Source organism: Pollicipes pollicipes, unplaced genomic scaffold (assembly GCF_011947565.3).
Source record: "Pollicipes pollicipes isolate AB1234 unplaced genomic scaffold, Ppol_2.1 Scaffold_7261;HRSCAF=8764_pilon_pilon_pilon, whole genome shotgun sequence".
In the NCBI taxonomy this organism is placed as follows: domain Eukaryota; kingdom Metazoa; phylum Arthropoda; class Thecostraca; order Pollicipedomorpha; family Pollicipedidae; genus Pollicipes; species Pollicipes pollicipes.
The window spans coordinates 12,175,365-12,193,225 of NW_023597054.1; the positions used below are offsets into that span (position 1 = coordinate 12,175,365).

Sequence of the window (17,861 nt, forward strand, 5' to 3'; positions counted from 1 at the left end):
ATGCATTCGAGGGTTACCAAGAAACGGGGAAGTGTAATGCTGTTTCCAAGTGTCGAGAGCGTACCTTGAATTAAAAAAATGATTACAATTTATATCCTTATAACATCTTGATGGTACTGCAGTAGCACTACTGAGCCTTGTTTTTAGACGTAAATGATCTGAGGTTTGACCATAAAATGTTTTTGAAATATGCCCCAAAGGTGGGCCACTTTCTTTAGGACCCTTTGCATGCGTCAACGATCATCAGGTTTGTTGCCAACGTGCTGATGCGGGCGTTAATGCGCAGCTGTCCTGCACGGTCACAATGCGCTGGTGGCGCACCTTAGGATGCAAGACATGGTTAGCGGGTTAATGGCAGACACGGAAAAAAATCGGTTTTTCACTCCCCTCGGCAGGCAGGTCGGCGGCTATGACCCTCCGTCGAAGAAGGAGCGAGCCAACTTGCGCAGGTGCGGTTGTGTGTGTGGATGCGCTGGCAAGGCTACTGCTCACGTAAGGCTCACTTAAGCAGCCTTAAAATATCCAGTCGTATGTCCTTACTGAATGTAAACCGTCATAGCCCATGGCAAACCATGTCATGCTTGTGCGATGCTTTATTTTGTGAGTGCATATATTTCCAACAATAAAGAGAAATGGCATTCTGATAATCACACGACCTAAGTAGCTGTCTCCGAAAAGTTTTCACCCATTTGCCATGTGTGCGCATCAGAGGGCGATAAACGCAGCTGTTTAACAGACCGTTCGGAGCCTAGAACACGCGCATACACATTGAAGCCACCTTCGTTGGAAAGGGGTTTGTGTTTTCAGGCAGGGTACGAAATCAAATTGATATTTGTCATTACGGATTATAGTGGCCAATGCATCGCATACAATTCTCAAAAGATGTTTCCGTTAGAGGCCATTACATGTTACACTCACCAAACACGTGACTGCGGCAGAGGAAACAGAGCCCCAAAATCCGTGCAATATTACCCCATCAACTGCTGTTTCATAGGTTAAATCTTCAGTTACTCGCGATGCGTTCTATTTTTCAGCAAAATTATACCTTAGAACTGCAGGATATCTTAGCATAGAGAAGGTGGTTCGCCATAGACGGCATATGATATGCGGTGGTGAACTGTGCTCTTCAACGAATTTGCTTCCAACAAACTTCCGACTAGAATCTCAATACAAAATAACACAATCGGCCGTTCTGAGGACTATAATGTATGTGCACCCACTACTGAAAATTTGCTTTCAGTGATAACCTGATGACCCAAGCGCAAATGAAAGGACGGAGGTATTCATTGGCCGTGTTCACGATGACCTCCCTAAAGTACCTCACTAAGTAAAATTGTCGGAGCCACAAGTCAGACGCAGCAGAACCACACCTTGTAGCGAAAGCCGTCAAAATCGTAGATTGATTTCACACTCGAACCACTTTGCTCTTCACAAGTTGGCTATCATGAACGGTACAAAAATTAACCGTCATGCCGTTCGTGGCACTATTTCCACAGTCCACTTAAATTCATTCGTTGGTGAATAATTAGCCAAAGGAATCTAAAACGGTCACTTCCAGCCGAAGAAAAAAATTGTGCATTTCCTCGCAGCATATGCTTCCTTAACCAACATAGCTTTGCAATTCCGGCAAACCATGCAAAAAGGTACATAAGCGATGACATTTCGTTTTGATAACAATAACCTCTGCATTAGGTTCCAACTGCAGGACCAAATCATGATCATTTGCCTGATGCTTCCAAAAGGTATAAAAGAGGGAAAAGATGTCTCCAAAAGCAAATCGAGCGTACAGACCACCGGAGTCGAATCAAGAAGTCACCGCCCACAGTGCCGTCACGGTGTTATGATACAACTGAACTCTAGCTTGACGTCACAAAGTCTACATTCAGGGCTACGCTTTTTGGTGGCCTGATACGGCATACGCACTGGCCCGGCGCACAGGCGCACGCGTACAGGCACTCCGTCCACCGCTTCACACTCGCATCCAGCTTAGTGCCTTGGTCGGTCCTTCGGGTATTCTAGATGTCCGCGATCTGCTCCTGCTCCTCGGTCAGCTCCTCGGGCGGGACGTAATTCCTTGCGCAGCGCCGGCCGGAGCTGTCGCAGCCCCAGCGGACCCCTCCGCAAGCCGCTCCTTGCTGTTCTTGTCCGACTGCCGAATGGGGGGGGGGGGGGGAGGTCAGCGCAGAACGCCGCAGGGACAGCCCGAGTGATGCCATCAGTGCGAGCTGGATGAGACTCAAGGATAACGTGTGGGACAGCAGTTTTGACATGGAAACATCGGGTTACTGGGATATAAGTCGGCATGGACATGACTTTGGTGTGTATTGGGACGCCCGCAATGCGAAGCGAAGAAAAGCAACTCGAGTTCGAGCACGCCCCCAGCAAAGTCATAGTCGTTATTCAGTTCGGCATCAGATGGGCAGCACAACATGACGATACCACCGAATTGTCCTCACCGCAATTGTCTTTTTTCAGCCACGACTTATTGTCCAAGTCCATCTTCCCAGCGAAATAGAAGTCGTTGACGTAGTTGAGTAGTTGATCAACTTTCTCTGGGAACTGCTGTGACGGATCTTGTTTCTGGAAATTCAAAACGTTCATAATCGATCACTCAGCGTGTGGGACTTGGAGTATGATGGTTCTTTGCTCTAAACGTTAAAAAAACGCCGCCAGGTTTGTAAACGTCGCCGATCGTTATTCTCAAATGTTATCACCCTGCGTCGTCACGAGATTCTGTGATTCATAAGTCGCAGCCAAACCGGTTGCACACGTCCTCAGCATCAGCAAGCGCTCTTGACGCAGAGAAGACCCAAGCGGTGTCGCCTACCCGCTCGTCTTCGTCCGTGGGAGCCAGAGGCCCGACCGAGTTCAGCTTGGGCTGGCCAATGCCGGTGAGCATCTTCAGGCGGTTCACCAAAAAGTCGATCACCTCGTACTCATGCTCTGCTTCATCAGGTCCAATTTGACCTGAAGAACCGAACGCCGGTGCATGGTGTCATTGGCAGGAGGGGAAGAGGAAATATCGCGAAATAACAAATGCTGTTGTAGACAACATGAGTGATGACAAGGCATGCAATTAAATATTCTATTCATCGTCCAGAATAGCACCGAAGGCGAATGCTGAAATCTCACAAGTCCTCCACTGCGTAGCTCACCGCCTGGAAGCTCCTGATGATGATGGTCAGGAAGATGTTGATGAAGACGCAGGTCATAGAAATGGTAAATATGAAGAACATGATCGGTCCAAGAATAGCGTTTGCATGCTGTATCTCTCTGAAGTGGAAACGACCTGAAATGCAAGATAACGGTGAAAGACGTCTGTTTTTCACATGTTAGCATTTTGCCATTGTTCCAATCCACGTCAAAAACCTCAACTGCGACTTTCACACGGCACAGTGAGAAACACAACATTTCCACCCTCAAACTCGTTACCCTAGCATCATGCGAAGGAGGACTCGATACTGATGACGAAGTTTGAGAAGTCTTCTATGGCGTAGCCAAACAGCAGGAAGAAGGTGAAGCTGAAGGAACAGAATATCTGGGGACAGCAAGAAACGATTGTTGAGAGTGTCAACGAGGCTTCGCGCCCAAGACACAAACAACATAATGGCATACATCTGCTGCGGCCAAATCAATGGTGCTCCTTGGACTGTCTGCGACTATAGTACTTAGCATTGCGCTATATAATCGTTTTACCAATCCAAGCACTTTGCTTGTCACTGATCCTCAGCCACTCACTACTAATGGCCTGACAGGCTGCGGGCCAGGAAAACAGCTTGTCCTCTACAGCGTTTCCGTGGCGTCAGTCCAGCTCAGCTGTCTGGTAGGGCTGTTCAGCATGTTCTCAAAGGTGACTACTGCTTTCTGTCGCTTTCAATAACGTTACAGGTAGATAATAAGAGTTATTGAAGGATTGATAGAGCACGGCGAATCATTGCACTGCTGCATGCTTACCACGAGGAATCACAATGAATCCCCACAGGTCTCCAGCGCATGCTTCAGAGTGGACGTCAGGAATCCCATTCGCTTGTTGAACCTCAGGAGCTTGATGAACTTGAGTGTCCCAAAGAAGACCAGGAAGCCAATCATGTAGCCGAATACCTGAACGCGCGCACGCTTGACTACCGCATATACACTAGTATTCTGCACTACGCTTCCATGACGAGGTGTTGCTTTCATGACTAGATGTGAGGTATTGCTACTGTCTAGAAATGATCTCGCACGCAACATAGAGGCATAAATGGAAGCTGATTAAAGTGATACACGGAAGACAACGGTCTGTTTACATTGCTTCACGCTTAAACTACATCTAGCCGGACCGGGATGGTGCTCTACAGCATGGGACCGGGCGATGGCGCTCCAGCGACTGTTATACAGCGCGGCTTCCTGTGGCGCTTTCACCAGAGCACGAGGCATCGCCTACAGCTTTAACCTCTCGGTTTAAAGACACTTGTCACGGACTTTCGTAGATTTATTAACACCTACCTCGTCAAGGTAGGTAACATATTGTAGCTTGATGTAGCCTCTTCCTCGTGTTTCTGTAGGTATCGACGATTTTGCTCGCCAGAAACATTCTGTGAAGGATAACAATGGCGATGTAAATATTCTTCTGCAGATGGTTAAGACTACTGACGCCCACGACATCCCACTCCGCGGGCGGCTCTGAACCGGCAACACTCTTAGAAGTGTTCGGCCAAACGACTGCGAGCATTTGAAGGCGCTGTGAAAGACATCGAGTCGTTATTAAAGACTGGTGCGTACGCTGACACACGTGTCTACGTGTGACTAGGGTGTTATGCAATGAGCCCTGCTACAGTGCATAGCGCTTGGGCTTGACCCTCTGGCTGCATATACATATATGCATACCTGTACAGGTAGAATACAATAGCTGTGTAGCCCAGAACGATGACCCCCAGCTCCAGGTAGTTCCAAGGATCGCTCATGTACTGCTTCTTCTGCTTGCGGGCCCTCTTGACTTCACGCACTGTATAGTATATTATAAAGCCCACGAAGGTCACCTGAGATGAAAAAAAAAACATATCATTACATGAAATGATAAGTAAACAGACGTGAACACAACTTGATCGATGATGCGAGTGGGTATATTTTGATCACTCTGAACATGAAAATGAGCATGTTTACACCCGTATGTTTTTCCGGTCAGTACAGCCTAATTCGGAAACAAATTGATCTGGAGTTTCACTAAACACCCAAGCGTTTGAATCATGACGCCAAGCATCAGCATGCAGTAGGAGTTAAGGCTCGCACCGTAATGTAAGGCTGGTGAGTTGGTAAGTTCTGCTCGCACCGTAATGTAAGGCCTGATTACTGTCAGCCATATGGGTATGACAGATGTCATACGTTGAGCACTTCACGCGAAAACCAATTTGAGATCGTGCACAACATCGGCATGGGGTGTTTGACCCGAGGTGTATAAGATTTAAAGGCGGTTATCAGTTAGGTCAAAGGACGATTGAGTCTTGCATGACGTAAAGCAAAACTTCCAACTTCAGAGACCCAGCCGGCCGTCAGAATGTCTAAAGAGGCTTTTGCAAGCACTAGCAGCAAGCTTGTGCAGTTTCCGGTAACGTTACTACAGTTTTCTTCCTGCACTTGTTAATCACGAACACACGTAGCACTTTTTAAACGCCAAAAGCCTAAGGAAGACGGAATTAAGCCGGGCCCTGATCGCAATGGCCAAGGATCGCAGCGAGACGAGATCAATAGATTCTGATAAAGAAAAAGACGATTTTCTTGGCAAAACTGTGGCCAATGTGTGCGGACGATCACGCGCTCTCCTGGCAAAAACCGTGGCCGATGTGTGCGAGCGATCACGCGCTCTCCTGGCAAAACTGTGGCCGATGTGTGCGGATGATCACGCGCTATCTTGGCAAAACTGCGGTCGATGTGTGCGGACGATCACGGCGCTCTCTTGGCAAAACTGTGGCCGATGTGTGCGGACGATCATGCGCTCTCTTGGCACAAACTGTGGCCGATGTGTGCGGACGATCAACGCGCTCTCTTGGCAAAAACTGGCGGTCGGTGTGTGCGGACGATCATGCGCTCTCTTGGCAAAACTGTGGCCGATGTGTGCGGACGATCATGCGCTCTCTTGGCAAACTGTGGCCGATGTGTGCGAGCAATCAACGCGCTCTCTTGGCAAAACTGCCGGGTCGATGTGTGCGGACGATCACGCGCTCTCTTGGCAAAACTGTGGCCCGATGTGTGCGGACGATCACGCGCTCTCTTGGGCAAAACTGTGGCCGAATGTGTGCGAGCGATACCTCGCGCTCTCTTGGCAAAACTGCGGCCGATGTGTGCGGACGATCATGCGCTCTCTTGGCAAAAACTGTGGCCGATGTGTGCGGACGATCATGCGCTCTCTTGGCAAAACTGTGGCCGATTGTGTGCGAGCGATCACGCGCTCTCTTGGCAAAACTGTGGCCGATGTGTACGGACGATCACGTGCTATCTTGGCAAAACTGTGGCCGATGTGTGCGGACGATCACGCGCTCTCTTGGCAAAACTGTGGCCGATGTGTGCGGGCGATCACGCGCTCCTCTTGGCAAAACTGTGGCCGATGTGTGCGGACGATCATGCGTCTCTTGCGCAAGCAATGGATCGACTCGGTCTGAGGCGTTTTGAAAGGTCTCGTGCCAGATCTCAGCGACCAGGCCACATAGCGACGTTAAAATAAGTACACTCTGTGTGCGGAATCACCGGCCACAGCTCTCTGGCATGCCAAAACTAATCCGACCCAGGGAAGCGTCAGTGATCGGCCGGAAAGCAGTCAATGGCGTCATTCCGAGACCGATTACAAGTATGGGGCGCCGCGGCCTAAACCGATCTCGAGTACAAGGCGCTGCGGCCTAAGCCAAGAGAGACTGGACGATGGACGCCACACAGGCCTGCACTGCTGTGCCCGCCGCAGATAGCTGCGCAGCTCGGTGCCCAGACTGGTGAGCTGACACCACCCGTCGGAACACTCACATCGCAGATGAGCACGAACAGACCGAAGCCAGAGTGGTAGTTGAGCAGGCGAACCGGCTCGAACTTGAAGAACGGCACGATACCGCCTACCGGAGGACCGTTGGACGGTTAACGTGCGCACATACCGCTTACCGGAGGACCGTTGGACGGTTAACGTGCGTACATACACCGACCTGTTCGTGCCGACCCTTCGCTCACCACGCTGCATGCTGTCCAACATCACTATCAACTAGTTTTTACACGACACAAGGGAAACATACGTGTTGTGGCAAGCTCAAACAGCACTGTCTACTTAAGGTAATAAGCGGTCGCCATATTGGGGAAGGCATCCGGTGAAACTTGAAAATGCATCAAAACTATGGCGAAATGTCATCAACACAATCATCATTTGGCGCAGGTATGATGCCAAAAACATACGGCGTCAGTTATTGCTGAGTACGTTTGGAAAAATTTAGAACAACTTGCATGGATGTCTGTGGGTATGAAGACATGACCGTTGGGCCAGAATTCGTGCCAGGCTATTATATTTCATACGGCAGCGCGGCCGCATTCAGAAAAACGGCCTCGCCACCATGTTGAGGGCTTCTATAATCTATAGATATTTTCACTTGACGCTGCTTGGTTGACGGATGTAACATGGATACTAACTGAATGCTGATTGGTTATTTTGGAGGCCGAGAAATGGAGCGGCACGCGGCGTTTCTTAGCATTGGACCTCACGGCACTCGCGCGAGTCGCAGTCTGTGCCATTGTGATGCATTTATTGGATCGAAAATGTTGCTAGTGAGTTGATGTGTCGTCAGGAAGATATTGCTAATCTAACGCATTTAGAAACGTCGTCGTTAAGTCGAATATTTGCTGTTTAGGCGGTTTAGGAACTATCACCTCATTTCAGAGGCGCTAACGATGATGAGTGCGCAAGCTTATTTTGCCGAAGTTTCGTGCCAGACAACCCTTCCAACATGCTATGCAAACGTGGCAAATGTGCTTTTGAAACGTAAGTCATGAACCACAGTTGCTGTCAGCGCGACAAGCCCTTCACTGCAACACACAGGGCCCGTCACTTGTGCGGAGAAACAGGACCCTCACAGCGTCCGACGCCACGACAGGGGATGTCGGCGGCCGATGCTCACCGTCTGGACTGAGCTCAGCCACGATTGTGCAGCCGACGAACAGGTTGACCTGAGCGTTGAACAGCGAGAACTCGACGAAGACGGCCCGGGTGCGCTTGTCTATCCAGCCGTTGGACTGAAGCCGCCACATTTCGCTGATCAGCCGCGCTCTGCTGCCCTTCAGGTCCACGACGTACCTGCAGGCGGCAGAAGCGTCGGTCGCGTCACCGCGCGCCGGCGACGGTCGGGCGGCTGTGGCGACGTGGCGCGAGGCGCGGCGTCGTCACAGACGAGAAGCGGGTGGTGGATAAGTAAGGGATAAACTCCAGGAGGAAAGGAAAGAGAAAGAGGACGAGAAAGGAGAGAGAGAGAGACGAGAAAGAAAGAGAGGGAAAGAGAGAGACGGACAGAGAGAGAGAGAGAGAGAGAGAGAGAGAGAGAGAGAGAGAGAGAGAGAGAGAGAGAGAGAGAGAGAGAGAGAGAGAGAGAGAGAGAGAGAGAGAGAGAGAGAGAGAGAGAGAGAGGCAAAAAGAGGCGTCAAGGTCGGACTTGATTATCCACACGCCAACGCCAACATGAAGGGATGTTGACGCCTGCCCATCTGAGCAACTGACGCCCCTGCGAGGCTCGGGTCACCAACATTACGCCAGTTCACCGGTGTCGGGCGGTATACCGGGCGCGAGAGGACTGCGGTCGAACTGGGAAGGGTGCGTACTCACCCACCACCGCCGTACCAGCCCAAGTCGCCCCAGAACGGGTACGAGTCCAGGCTGGAGCTGGAGCGGTAGCGGTACTCCTTGAGGTTGAACGGTCGCCGGGTGGCCAGAGTCTCGTCCCAGCCCAGGCCGAAGTCACGCTTCTCCTCGTACAACAGCGACCCGAACTTGTGGCACTCCCGCGTGATGTTGCGCATCACCTTCGGCACGCGGCACGTGTCTGAAAATGAAATACACTTAGCAGGCGCGTAATAACACGTATGACACGCGCACAAATGCCGCTGCGCATCATCCACTTCAATTCAATAGTTATCTCATATCGCTTATTTCACGACTGAACATGACTATAACAAAAATATTTATGATGCTGATGAGATGGAGGACATATTTCCGTTTGTCTTCCGGAACGGTCGCGAAGGTCAAACCACTGCAATGAAATGGTCAAGTTTCGTATTGAATGAGGCAGGACAGACAAAAATAATCGATTTCATGGTTCTCATTTAATGTTGGGAATGACGCCGGTTCTCAGTTTTGTTCCCACAAACATTCCCATTTCCGGGTGACATGTAATCTACTTCCAAGCAACAGCATTCCGCCCCAAAAAATCCAGAACACCCAAAAGGTCACTGTAATCTTTGCGCTTTGTCTCCGGCCATAACGCAATGGAATAAGACGTTGCGACGCCAAGGTACCGCGTCGTGCCTCTGTCCTATGCGTTGTGGTCAAAACTCTGCATACTTAGTACAAAGTGCAAAGTAAAGGTGAAAAGGGAAGCAACGGAAAGACATAGATTGAGTCAGGAGAGCGTGCCACAGCTTTCAGCACATTTAACAACAATTTTCCGCCGTCCCATTACGCACTTCCTGCTTCTACAGAAACGTATTCAGTCGAAGGGTAGAGCACTGAACTTTGGTCAGTTATGTGGGTAACATAACCAAAGTTGATCTGAATTGCCAAATGGAAGAGGAGAGGAAGAGATGGAATGCCTGGTGTGTAGTGTGCCACCCATTGCAGCATAACACGGTGCGTGAGGACTAGCGGTGAGATACGCCGGGTGTATTCCAAGATACGTTCGTGCTGTTGATGTCTTGATGTTGAGTTATATGTGAGGACACGAATGTCAATGTCTTTGCCACGCTAGGTTATCAAGGTCACTCTCCGTCAAGGTTACGTCAGGTCAACGAGACCAGCCTCACACATACTCGGCAATACCCATTTCATTTTGCCATCTATACACATTTTTTGAGATAACTGTCGTCAAGACTTGGTCTCCAAACATAAAGAAACATAAGTTATATGTTTTAAATGGATGTTGGTGAAAACGCCAGTGAGGAAAAACAGATGTGGGGCTGTCCATAAATTACGTTATGTATGGAGCGAGAGGGTTCGTATGGAGCGTAATGGAAGCAACGCAGGGAGTGAGGAGATATATTCAGTTGTGATTGCAAATCATGGTTAAGTTTTCAAAATAGGCTCCACACATAAGCCAAATACAGTTGGCTCCCATTTATAACAAAGAATTCGTTTGCTGCTTGTTTCGCATCTCAGCTCAATTACGGACCACATGGCTGTTAACTTTTTGTGAAGTTACCTATAGCGAAGCGCAACCGAGGGTAAGGGCTTTTGCCTAGTATCACTGGTGCATAAGCAGGTCGGATGGAGAAATGTGAAGCAAATTAAAAATGTGTGGCTCGTGCAGAAAATTTCTACCACACTTGCGCATGCGCCATCTCTTCCGCGCAGCAGCCAGGCGTGCTTGGCTGTGGCGGGCGGGCGAGAGCCGCTTCTCGACCGAGTGTGGACGGCACTGCTTGCCCTACGGGTATACGATAGGGCTGCCTGGGTGCTGCATAGAAGGGGTGTTCCACATATGTATTGGGCTTTGAACTAATATCGCCCTCTTGAAAACCATTCAGTGCAGCTCACAGCTCTGTCGTTAATACCGAAAACCCGCTAGTTTCTGAGCTACACTTTGGCAAAGATGTGCAAACTATTTCAAGGCCATTCAGGCATGCATGACGCCATAACAACGTCATTCAAATCATGCCACCCCATAGGCCATGCGGTGTTCAAGACCAGGAAGAATATTATCTCCAAGCCATTCAGATCTGGTGGCCGTGAGCCCGATTTGCAAAAATAGTGGAGATCGATGGACTCTCAATCAATATTGAGCAGGTTTTGCTAGTTTCAATCAGAAATCTCGTTTTTGCTGCGTAGTATGAAAAGTTGAAAATGATTCCTAGGCATTACATCGGATTACAAAAATCAGACCTGTAATCGAAAATCTTAAAAATGGTGCTATAACCGAGCATGTAAATGCATGTGTGTATCTTAAAATCACGGATAGATATATAAGAGCATCACGAAAAGGGCCAAAACACGAGCAGCCAACAATATTTGAATCCAAACACTCTCAGCACCGCCACTGTCATATCTCGGTGAGTTAAAGTACTACACGTAAGTCTTGGGCGGTTATTTCGCGCGGCTAGTTTGGCAGCGTTTCAAAATCATGCGAACGTTCCCTGACGCCATGAAACAATAACGCATTGGAGAGCATGTTTTCTGAATAGAGAAACGTGATTGTAGAGAGCACCCTTTTCCACTTGACTCCACTTTTTTACTAGCAACTCGGACTCTTCCAATTCCAATTCGCAGCATGACAGTCGTCGTTGGCTCCATAGTGACCTCAGCTTAGCTCTCTGACTGCCGCAGATGGGAGGAAGAGTGACAGACCAATCTCTGACCGGGATACGTAGTCGGCTGAGGACCGTGGAGCCTGCGTGGACCCTTCTGAGCCGAAATGTCAGGCAGAGGAGGTCCAAGCAACAGCGAGTTGGGCTGCTGATCCCAGGCCGCCGACCCATCCACGTGGCGGAGGTGCAGAGAAAGGCTACAAGGCAAAGAACAAACTGAAAACTGAAAGATGACCCGCCAAGTGCAGCTAATGAACATGCAGATGCCTCTGTGACAAACTGCTCCGGTGCATACGCCGCCGGACAATAGCGAATCAGGCGGCGTGGCGACAGTGAACCGTAGTGTGTTGTGAGCCAGAGCGATGGGCCGCAGTAACGTCAGGCGCGTAGAACTCTGCACGCCGCTGCATGACGTGTGAACAGAAGAGGAGTCATGCGGTTGGGAAGTCATCAATCGCTGGCCAGAACAGGTATTGTTTAAAACTCAAAGCCTGAGTTATCGCTACGTAAACCGGGGTGCTATTTGGTTTCCGACCACCACTACAATAGCATTCATCCCCTAATGAATCTCCCGATATTCTGCCATGACCAACAATACATCTTGAAAAGCTTATGTGGCCTGAGGCAATATGGATTTGCCCCACGCCATGTGTTGGGAATGTCATCTACTGCATCATTTGTGGCTGACTGTGCCAAATTTTCGATCAATGGGGCCACGAGTGAGTGCAATGCTGCCATTAACCCCAAACTTGGCAAATCTTGACGCGTTTGAGCAGAGCTGACTGCGGCAAATAGATCTCCGGTAATACGATTTATATGTCCAAGAATTTGTGTTCAGCCACGGCCACTTTCCGCGCTCGATACTCCTATTCTTACAGTTCCCAAGTTCGGAAGTGTGAGGCTGGAAACCCTCCGTTAGTAAGCAGGGCCTGGAAACTCTCCGTTAGTAAGCAGGGCCTGGATATTTCGGCTGCAGCCACAAACGCTGTTTTCAGATAACCAGTAGCAACATGATTCGGTGTCCACAAAACATAAGTCACGCACATTTCCTAAGCAGCAGGAACGCAATCATTTGCAGATCGGAATCTATTTGCACTCACCAAAAACATGTGCACCATAGCGTCACACCACTGTACTTACTCTTCTCACGAATGCGAACTTGTCGCATCACGCCGTTGCCCATCAGCAGATGGACTCGGTCTGTGATCAGGTTCTTCTCCTTTCTCTTGGGCTTCTCCCCGGCGTAGCCGGGTCCGATCTTAAGCTCGGGAATCATCACCGACCTCGTCCAGTTCCAGAAGCGAGTTTCGTTCCGCACCTTGAATACACAACGTGTACTTGTAATATATGTTTACTCTATCCGCCGTCAGCAATGTTGTGGTGGCCAAACCTTTAAGGTGACACAAGTCTTTTTAGGTTGACTGCGTGCGAGGGTGCATTACAGCCGATTTCTTTATTCCGGGAGACGCGTAACACCATGTTCTTGGGAGGATGCTTTTGCGACTAAGAACATAAGATATGGAAGTTTGTGCTTTAGTCACTTTGAAATATGCGTAGCAGCAACAATCACCGCGAGCTGGAGAGAAATAACGCTCTCATTCCCCAGGTCTCGCTCAAATATCATAGAGCAGCGCGTACTGAGTGGTCCGTGACCACACACAATGCGTGCTGATGGCGCATGCTACGATTCATGACACCGCAAGTTCCATTGGGGAATTCCATATTCCGAAGGCTATCAACTTAGCGGCGAGGCTATGATTGCCCATGTCCTCACTTCCAGCCTAAACAGGAGTCAAAATGGCACCCCACCTGGTCTCCAGAGGTACGAACGACCACTGCCGGGCGCTGCACTCACCGCGCTGAACGACAGCCACGGGTCGTTGGGCCGAAGGAAATTGTTTTCGAGCGCCGCCCGGATGAGGAAGGCGTTGGGGTCGCGCGAGCCGTAGCTGAGCACCAGCAAGATCCAGAGGAAGAAGGCGTAAGCGGCCATCTCCTGGATGATGTCCCACATCTTCACCTCCTTCTGCCGCTCTCGCTTGGCCGCCTCGATCTTCGCCGGGTCCACCGGTGTGTACTCCACCTTACGCTGCTGCTTCTTCTTGCCTGCGAGCGGCAGCCAGTCCGTTACGCCCGGGAAGTGCGCGGCATGCTGGTAACGCCAGGAGAGAATACGCAGACGTTACAGGAAATGAAATGCAACGCGAGCGACGTACAAAAATGGTGGATTGACTTTCCGGAGTCTCCAAGCGCGACAGTGTCCTTTTCAAAGTTTCCTTTCCACTGAGAGCTGCAGTTTCAGCCGCAGTTAGTAAGTTAAGTTCACGAGCATGCAGTAGCAACGGCAGCGACCACCCGCCGCCGCCGGCGGAGAGCCCCCACATAACCCACGTGGCGCGTAGAGCCACTCCTCGTCGTTGAGCAGAGCCGGGTCCTCCTCGTCGTCATCGATGTCGTCATGGCCGTTGTCCAGCTTCTTGCAGATCGCCGACACCAGCAAGGCCGTCAGCATCACCTACCACCACGGCACGGCCATCGGTCAGGGGTGCTCGACATCACCGCCCACCGGCAAACAGTGGCGTTCGCGTGGGTGGATCCCACACAAGTGTGGCGTGCTCGCGCGCGTGAAGACACCACTGGGGTAGCCTTCGCGACGATCAGTGAAAAAAGGCCTCATCTGCTGTGTCCTACAGATACACGGCAACGTGGTGCCGCGCTGATGTCGCGAAACCGGATCTCTATGCTATGCATGAACGGTGTTTTGACATACAACCCCTCACCTGCATGCACCACTCACATTAAGCAAAAAGACGACAGCCGCCTGTCGGTACGGATAAACAGCATCCGAGTACTCATGCGAGTTTTTATATCATCTATCGGAAATCACGGGACACACCTTAATAGGCTGGGTGAAGAGCACAGACGAGAAGAAGGAGATCATCAGGGAGGTGAGCCACTTGGTGGTCTTCTCGTTGCCAAAGGTAATGCCGTAAGCCCAGAGGAAGAAAATGGAGGCGCCCATGCTGCCGAAGGTCAGGAGCCAACCGAAGTACACGCACCACCTGGACGGGACCAGACATAGATGAATGATTCAGTGGCCCCGGCAACAACCATTGCACACCAGCACGATATTTCGTATGTCTTATCAGCTTGTTTCACTTCTCCGCGGTGTACGTCAGTCTCTATGGTCAATAGAGTTGACAACAACGACCTTAGTAGCACATAAAAGAGGAGGACAGTTTTTAGAAACGTTCACCGCACCTAGGAATATAAATTTTACGTCGTCTATTCCTTCATGAGATTTATGCATCTCATCCTAAAAATTGAAAGCAAAAATGTTGTCAATAACGGCTGCAAACGCGAAAACGTTGTAAAAGATTGTATCCATCGTCAATTTTGCGCGTGTTTGGAAGGTGTTTTGGAAGGTGTCAAACACATCGCGCGCTTCCCATGACAGCCGTCTTAATTTTTGGGGAGGAATCTCAGGGTCTTGCCTAGACAAAACCGCCGTCTCTCTCTCTCTCTCTCTCCTCTCTCTCTCTCTCCTCTCTCTATCTCTCTCTCTCCTCTCTCTCTCTCTCTTCTTCTCTCTCTCTCTCGTCTCTCTCCTCTTCTCTCTCTCTCTCTCTCTTCTATTCTCTCTTCCCTCTCTCTATCTCTCTCTCTCTCTCTCTCCTCTCTCTCTCTCTCCTCTCTCTCTCTCTCTTCTCCTCTCTTCTCTATCCTATCTCTCTCTCTCTCTCCTCTCTCTCTCTCTCTCTTCGCTCTCTCTCTCTCTCTCTGCTCTCTCTCTCTCTCTACTTCTCTCTCTTCTCTCTCTCCTTCTCTCTTCTCTCTCTCTTCTCTCTCTCTCTCTATCTCTCTCTCTCTCTCTCTCTCTCTCTCTATCTCTCTCTTCTATCTCTCTCTCTCTCTCTCTCTCTCTCTATCTCTCTCTCTCTCCTCTCTCTCTCTCTCTCTCTCTCTCTCTCTCTCTCTCTCTCTCTCTCTTTTCAGCCGACCTCAAACCTCATCCCCTTAACCCTTGAATCGCCTAATGTCCCCTAACCCAGTAACCAACGTTACGATCGGTATTTCCCACACTTCGCCCGGATGGTGACCATGCTCCAGTCAAACGAAACATGAACCCCCACAGCAGGCATCTGTTTCGCGGCACAGGCTGCCCTCACCAGGGCAAGGAGAACGGCTTCTTCCTCTCGGGACGTTTTTCGAGGGCGGTAGACTCCGCCAGGCTTTCGTCGTCACCGTCCCGGTCCGCGAGGTCGACAGCCCGAGGCGGTGCACTTTTGGGCGCGGCGGACTGTTCGTCCGCCTCCGGGAACTTGCCTTCCTTCCGCTGCCTCGCACCTGGATGGTGGAAATCTCAATCATGAGTCGACTCAGCCGAAGCTGCGCTGGGTGGTAACTCAACACTCATACTGGGAGTCGAAAATTGCGGTGATTGTCGAGGGCATCAGGTGCCAAGCCGAACTTACCACATTATAAGCTGACTTCCCCTTAGTAACAGCAGCAAATGCCCGTTCCACTCTGCTACGGAAACCACAAACGGAGCCGAGACTCATCATATCGCATGCAGCGTGTCAGCGTTGCTCTATTCTACGAAGTTCGGCATTCGCCTGTGGCGCGCTTGGTCACTCACGCTGCTCGGTCATGGCCTTCTCCACCCTGTTCTCCTTGAGGCGGCGTGGCCGCGACTTCCTGAAGAGCAGCACGATCAGGAAGGACGGCGGGAAGACGATGAGGTTGGCCATGACACCCACGCCGATCTGTTCGGGGCTGAAGGAGAAGGGGCCAAAAGCGATGGCGCTGGACCCAGGCTGGTCGGGCACCAGGCCGTACCACATGGCGTTCACCAGCATCGAGAGATAGAGCAGCGCCATGCAGGCGGAGACGCGCTGCACACGCGTGAAGCGGCTGCGCGGTGGCCGCATGAACACTGAGAACCAGAGGTGGCCGTCCGACAGGTTCTTGCGCGATGTGGTGTTGAAGAGGTGCTGGAACTCAAGCATCTGTTCTCGGCCGGCTACCGGCAGCAGACGGTCAATCTGAAACGATGCCATGCCCGGGATCAGCTGTCTCCACTAGTGCACGACAGCACACAGGACGTGATGCAGACGCTGTGATTCTTCTGTCGCTAGAGATAGGCCAACATGGATTTATCCCGAAGTTGGTCAGACCGCCACGCAGCATGTGGTTTAGCTGATCTCGATAGTTGCACTGGTCAATCAGCTCATGGCTATCTTGCTTCAGAGAGGAGCGCAAGCAGATTTTAAAGTCTGGCTTCGATAATTCACGAGAAACACGACAGCTCTTAAAGCCGTCAGCACTGGAACGCATACTTAATAACCTAGCAACCAAGCCTGCCCTGACACACCAATCCAACAGAATCCCCGTCCGAAGTGCGTGCACCCCACCTGTCCATCGCCCTCCTCCACGGCGAACCACTTGTTGGCGATGAACTGCGACTTCTCGCCGGTCTGCACGTCACGCACCACGAGGAAGTTGAGGTACCAGGAGGCGGCGCCGCCCTTGCCCGAGTTGTCGTGCCAGATGCGCAGGTAGTTGAGCTGGCCGAGCGGCCGCGGCACGGCCATGACGAAGCTGTCCGTGCCGGAGCGGCGCAGGATGGGCCGCTGCGGGTCGGCCAGGGTGCGCACGTCTGTCTCGTCCCGCTCGCCCGACAGGATGAACTGCACCTTGCTGTCGCACTCCGAGTTCGTCTTGTTCCCGGTGATGATCAGGATCTCGTACAGGTACTGGCGGAGGCGGGGGGCGGTGTGGTTTGTTGCCGCGGACTCGGGGCGGGTGAAAGGAAACGTCAGCGCGTACGGAAAACACCTAAACACGTACTTTTACCAAAGGAAACACGTACTTTTCGCAACATTTCTGGCGACTTAGCACCCCGTATGGCACATAATAGATGGTGAGTTCTGTGATAACCTATTTCAACATGTTAACTTAAACGACCTATGAATCTGACACTACGAACAAAAATCTACTGCGCAGCGAAACGCCCGTCAGCTTATAGCACGAATCATAAACAAGTTTACTAGTATAGTCTTTAGCCATCAAGATCAAGCACATATGGGAGATGTCAGCTGTAGGAATCGCTGGGCATGTGAGCAGTGGCAGACCTTGTGATTGGGGTTGTTGTCCGGAAGTGGTGTGGCGCCGATCTTCTCCAGGTCCTTCTTGTCTTTCCACCGCGCCCAGAACATGAGCACCAGGTAGATAAAGAACGAGATGATGAGCGTCAGATATATTGACAGGTTGTCTTCAAAGCCTGGGAATGACATGCGCTGTCAGACTAACATACCGTAAAGCCTGTCGATACCCAACGTCGGCAGGTT

General features: G+C 50.8%; 1 protein-coding gene across 1 annotated transcript in view; it reads right to left on the bottom strand.

Annotated features, from left to right (window-relative positions):
• Positions 1-2,015: 2,015 nt before the first annotated feature.
• The window catches only part of LOC119113036 (uncharacterized), a 57,200-nt gene continuing 41,354 nt past the window's right edge, over positions 2,016-17,861 (bottom strand). Inside the window, 20 exon segments of the mRNA XM_037237356.1 lie at positions 2,016-2,149; positions 2,457-2,580; positions 2,828-2,940; positions 2,943-2,967; positions 3,156-3,289; positions 3,981-4,101; positions 4,486-4,536; positions 4,538-4,574; positions 4,867-5,018; positions 6,991-7,076; positions 8,124-8,299; positions 8,822-9,038; positions 12,652-12,829; positions 13,367-13,617; positions 13,903-14,026; positions 14,408-14,573; positions 15,681-15,858; positions 16,151-16,556; positions 16,926-17,267; positions 17,646-17,794. Coding sequence (XP_037093251.1) covers positions 2,016-2,149; positions 2,457-2,580; positions 2,828-2,940; positions 2,943-2,967; positions 3,156-3,289; positions 3,981-4,101; positions 4,486-4,536; positions 4,538-4,574; positions 4,867-5,018; positions 6,991-7,076; positions 8,124-8,299; positions 8,822-9,038; positions 12,652-12,829; positions 13,367-13,617; positions 13,903-14,026; positions 14,408-14,573; positions 15,681-15,858; positions 16,151-16,556; positions 16,926-17,267; positions 17,646-17,794 — 3,164 coding nt within the window.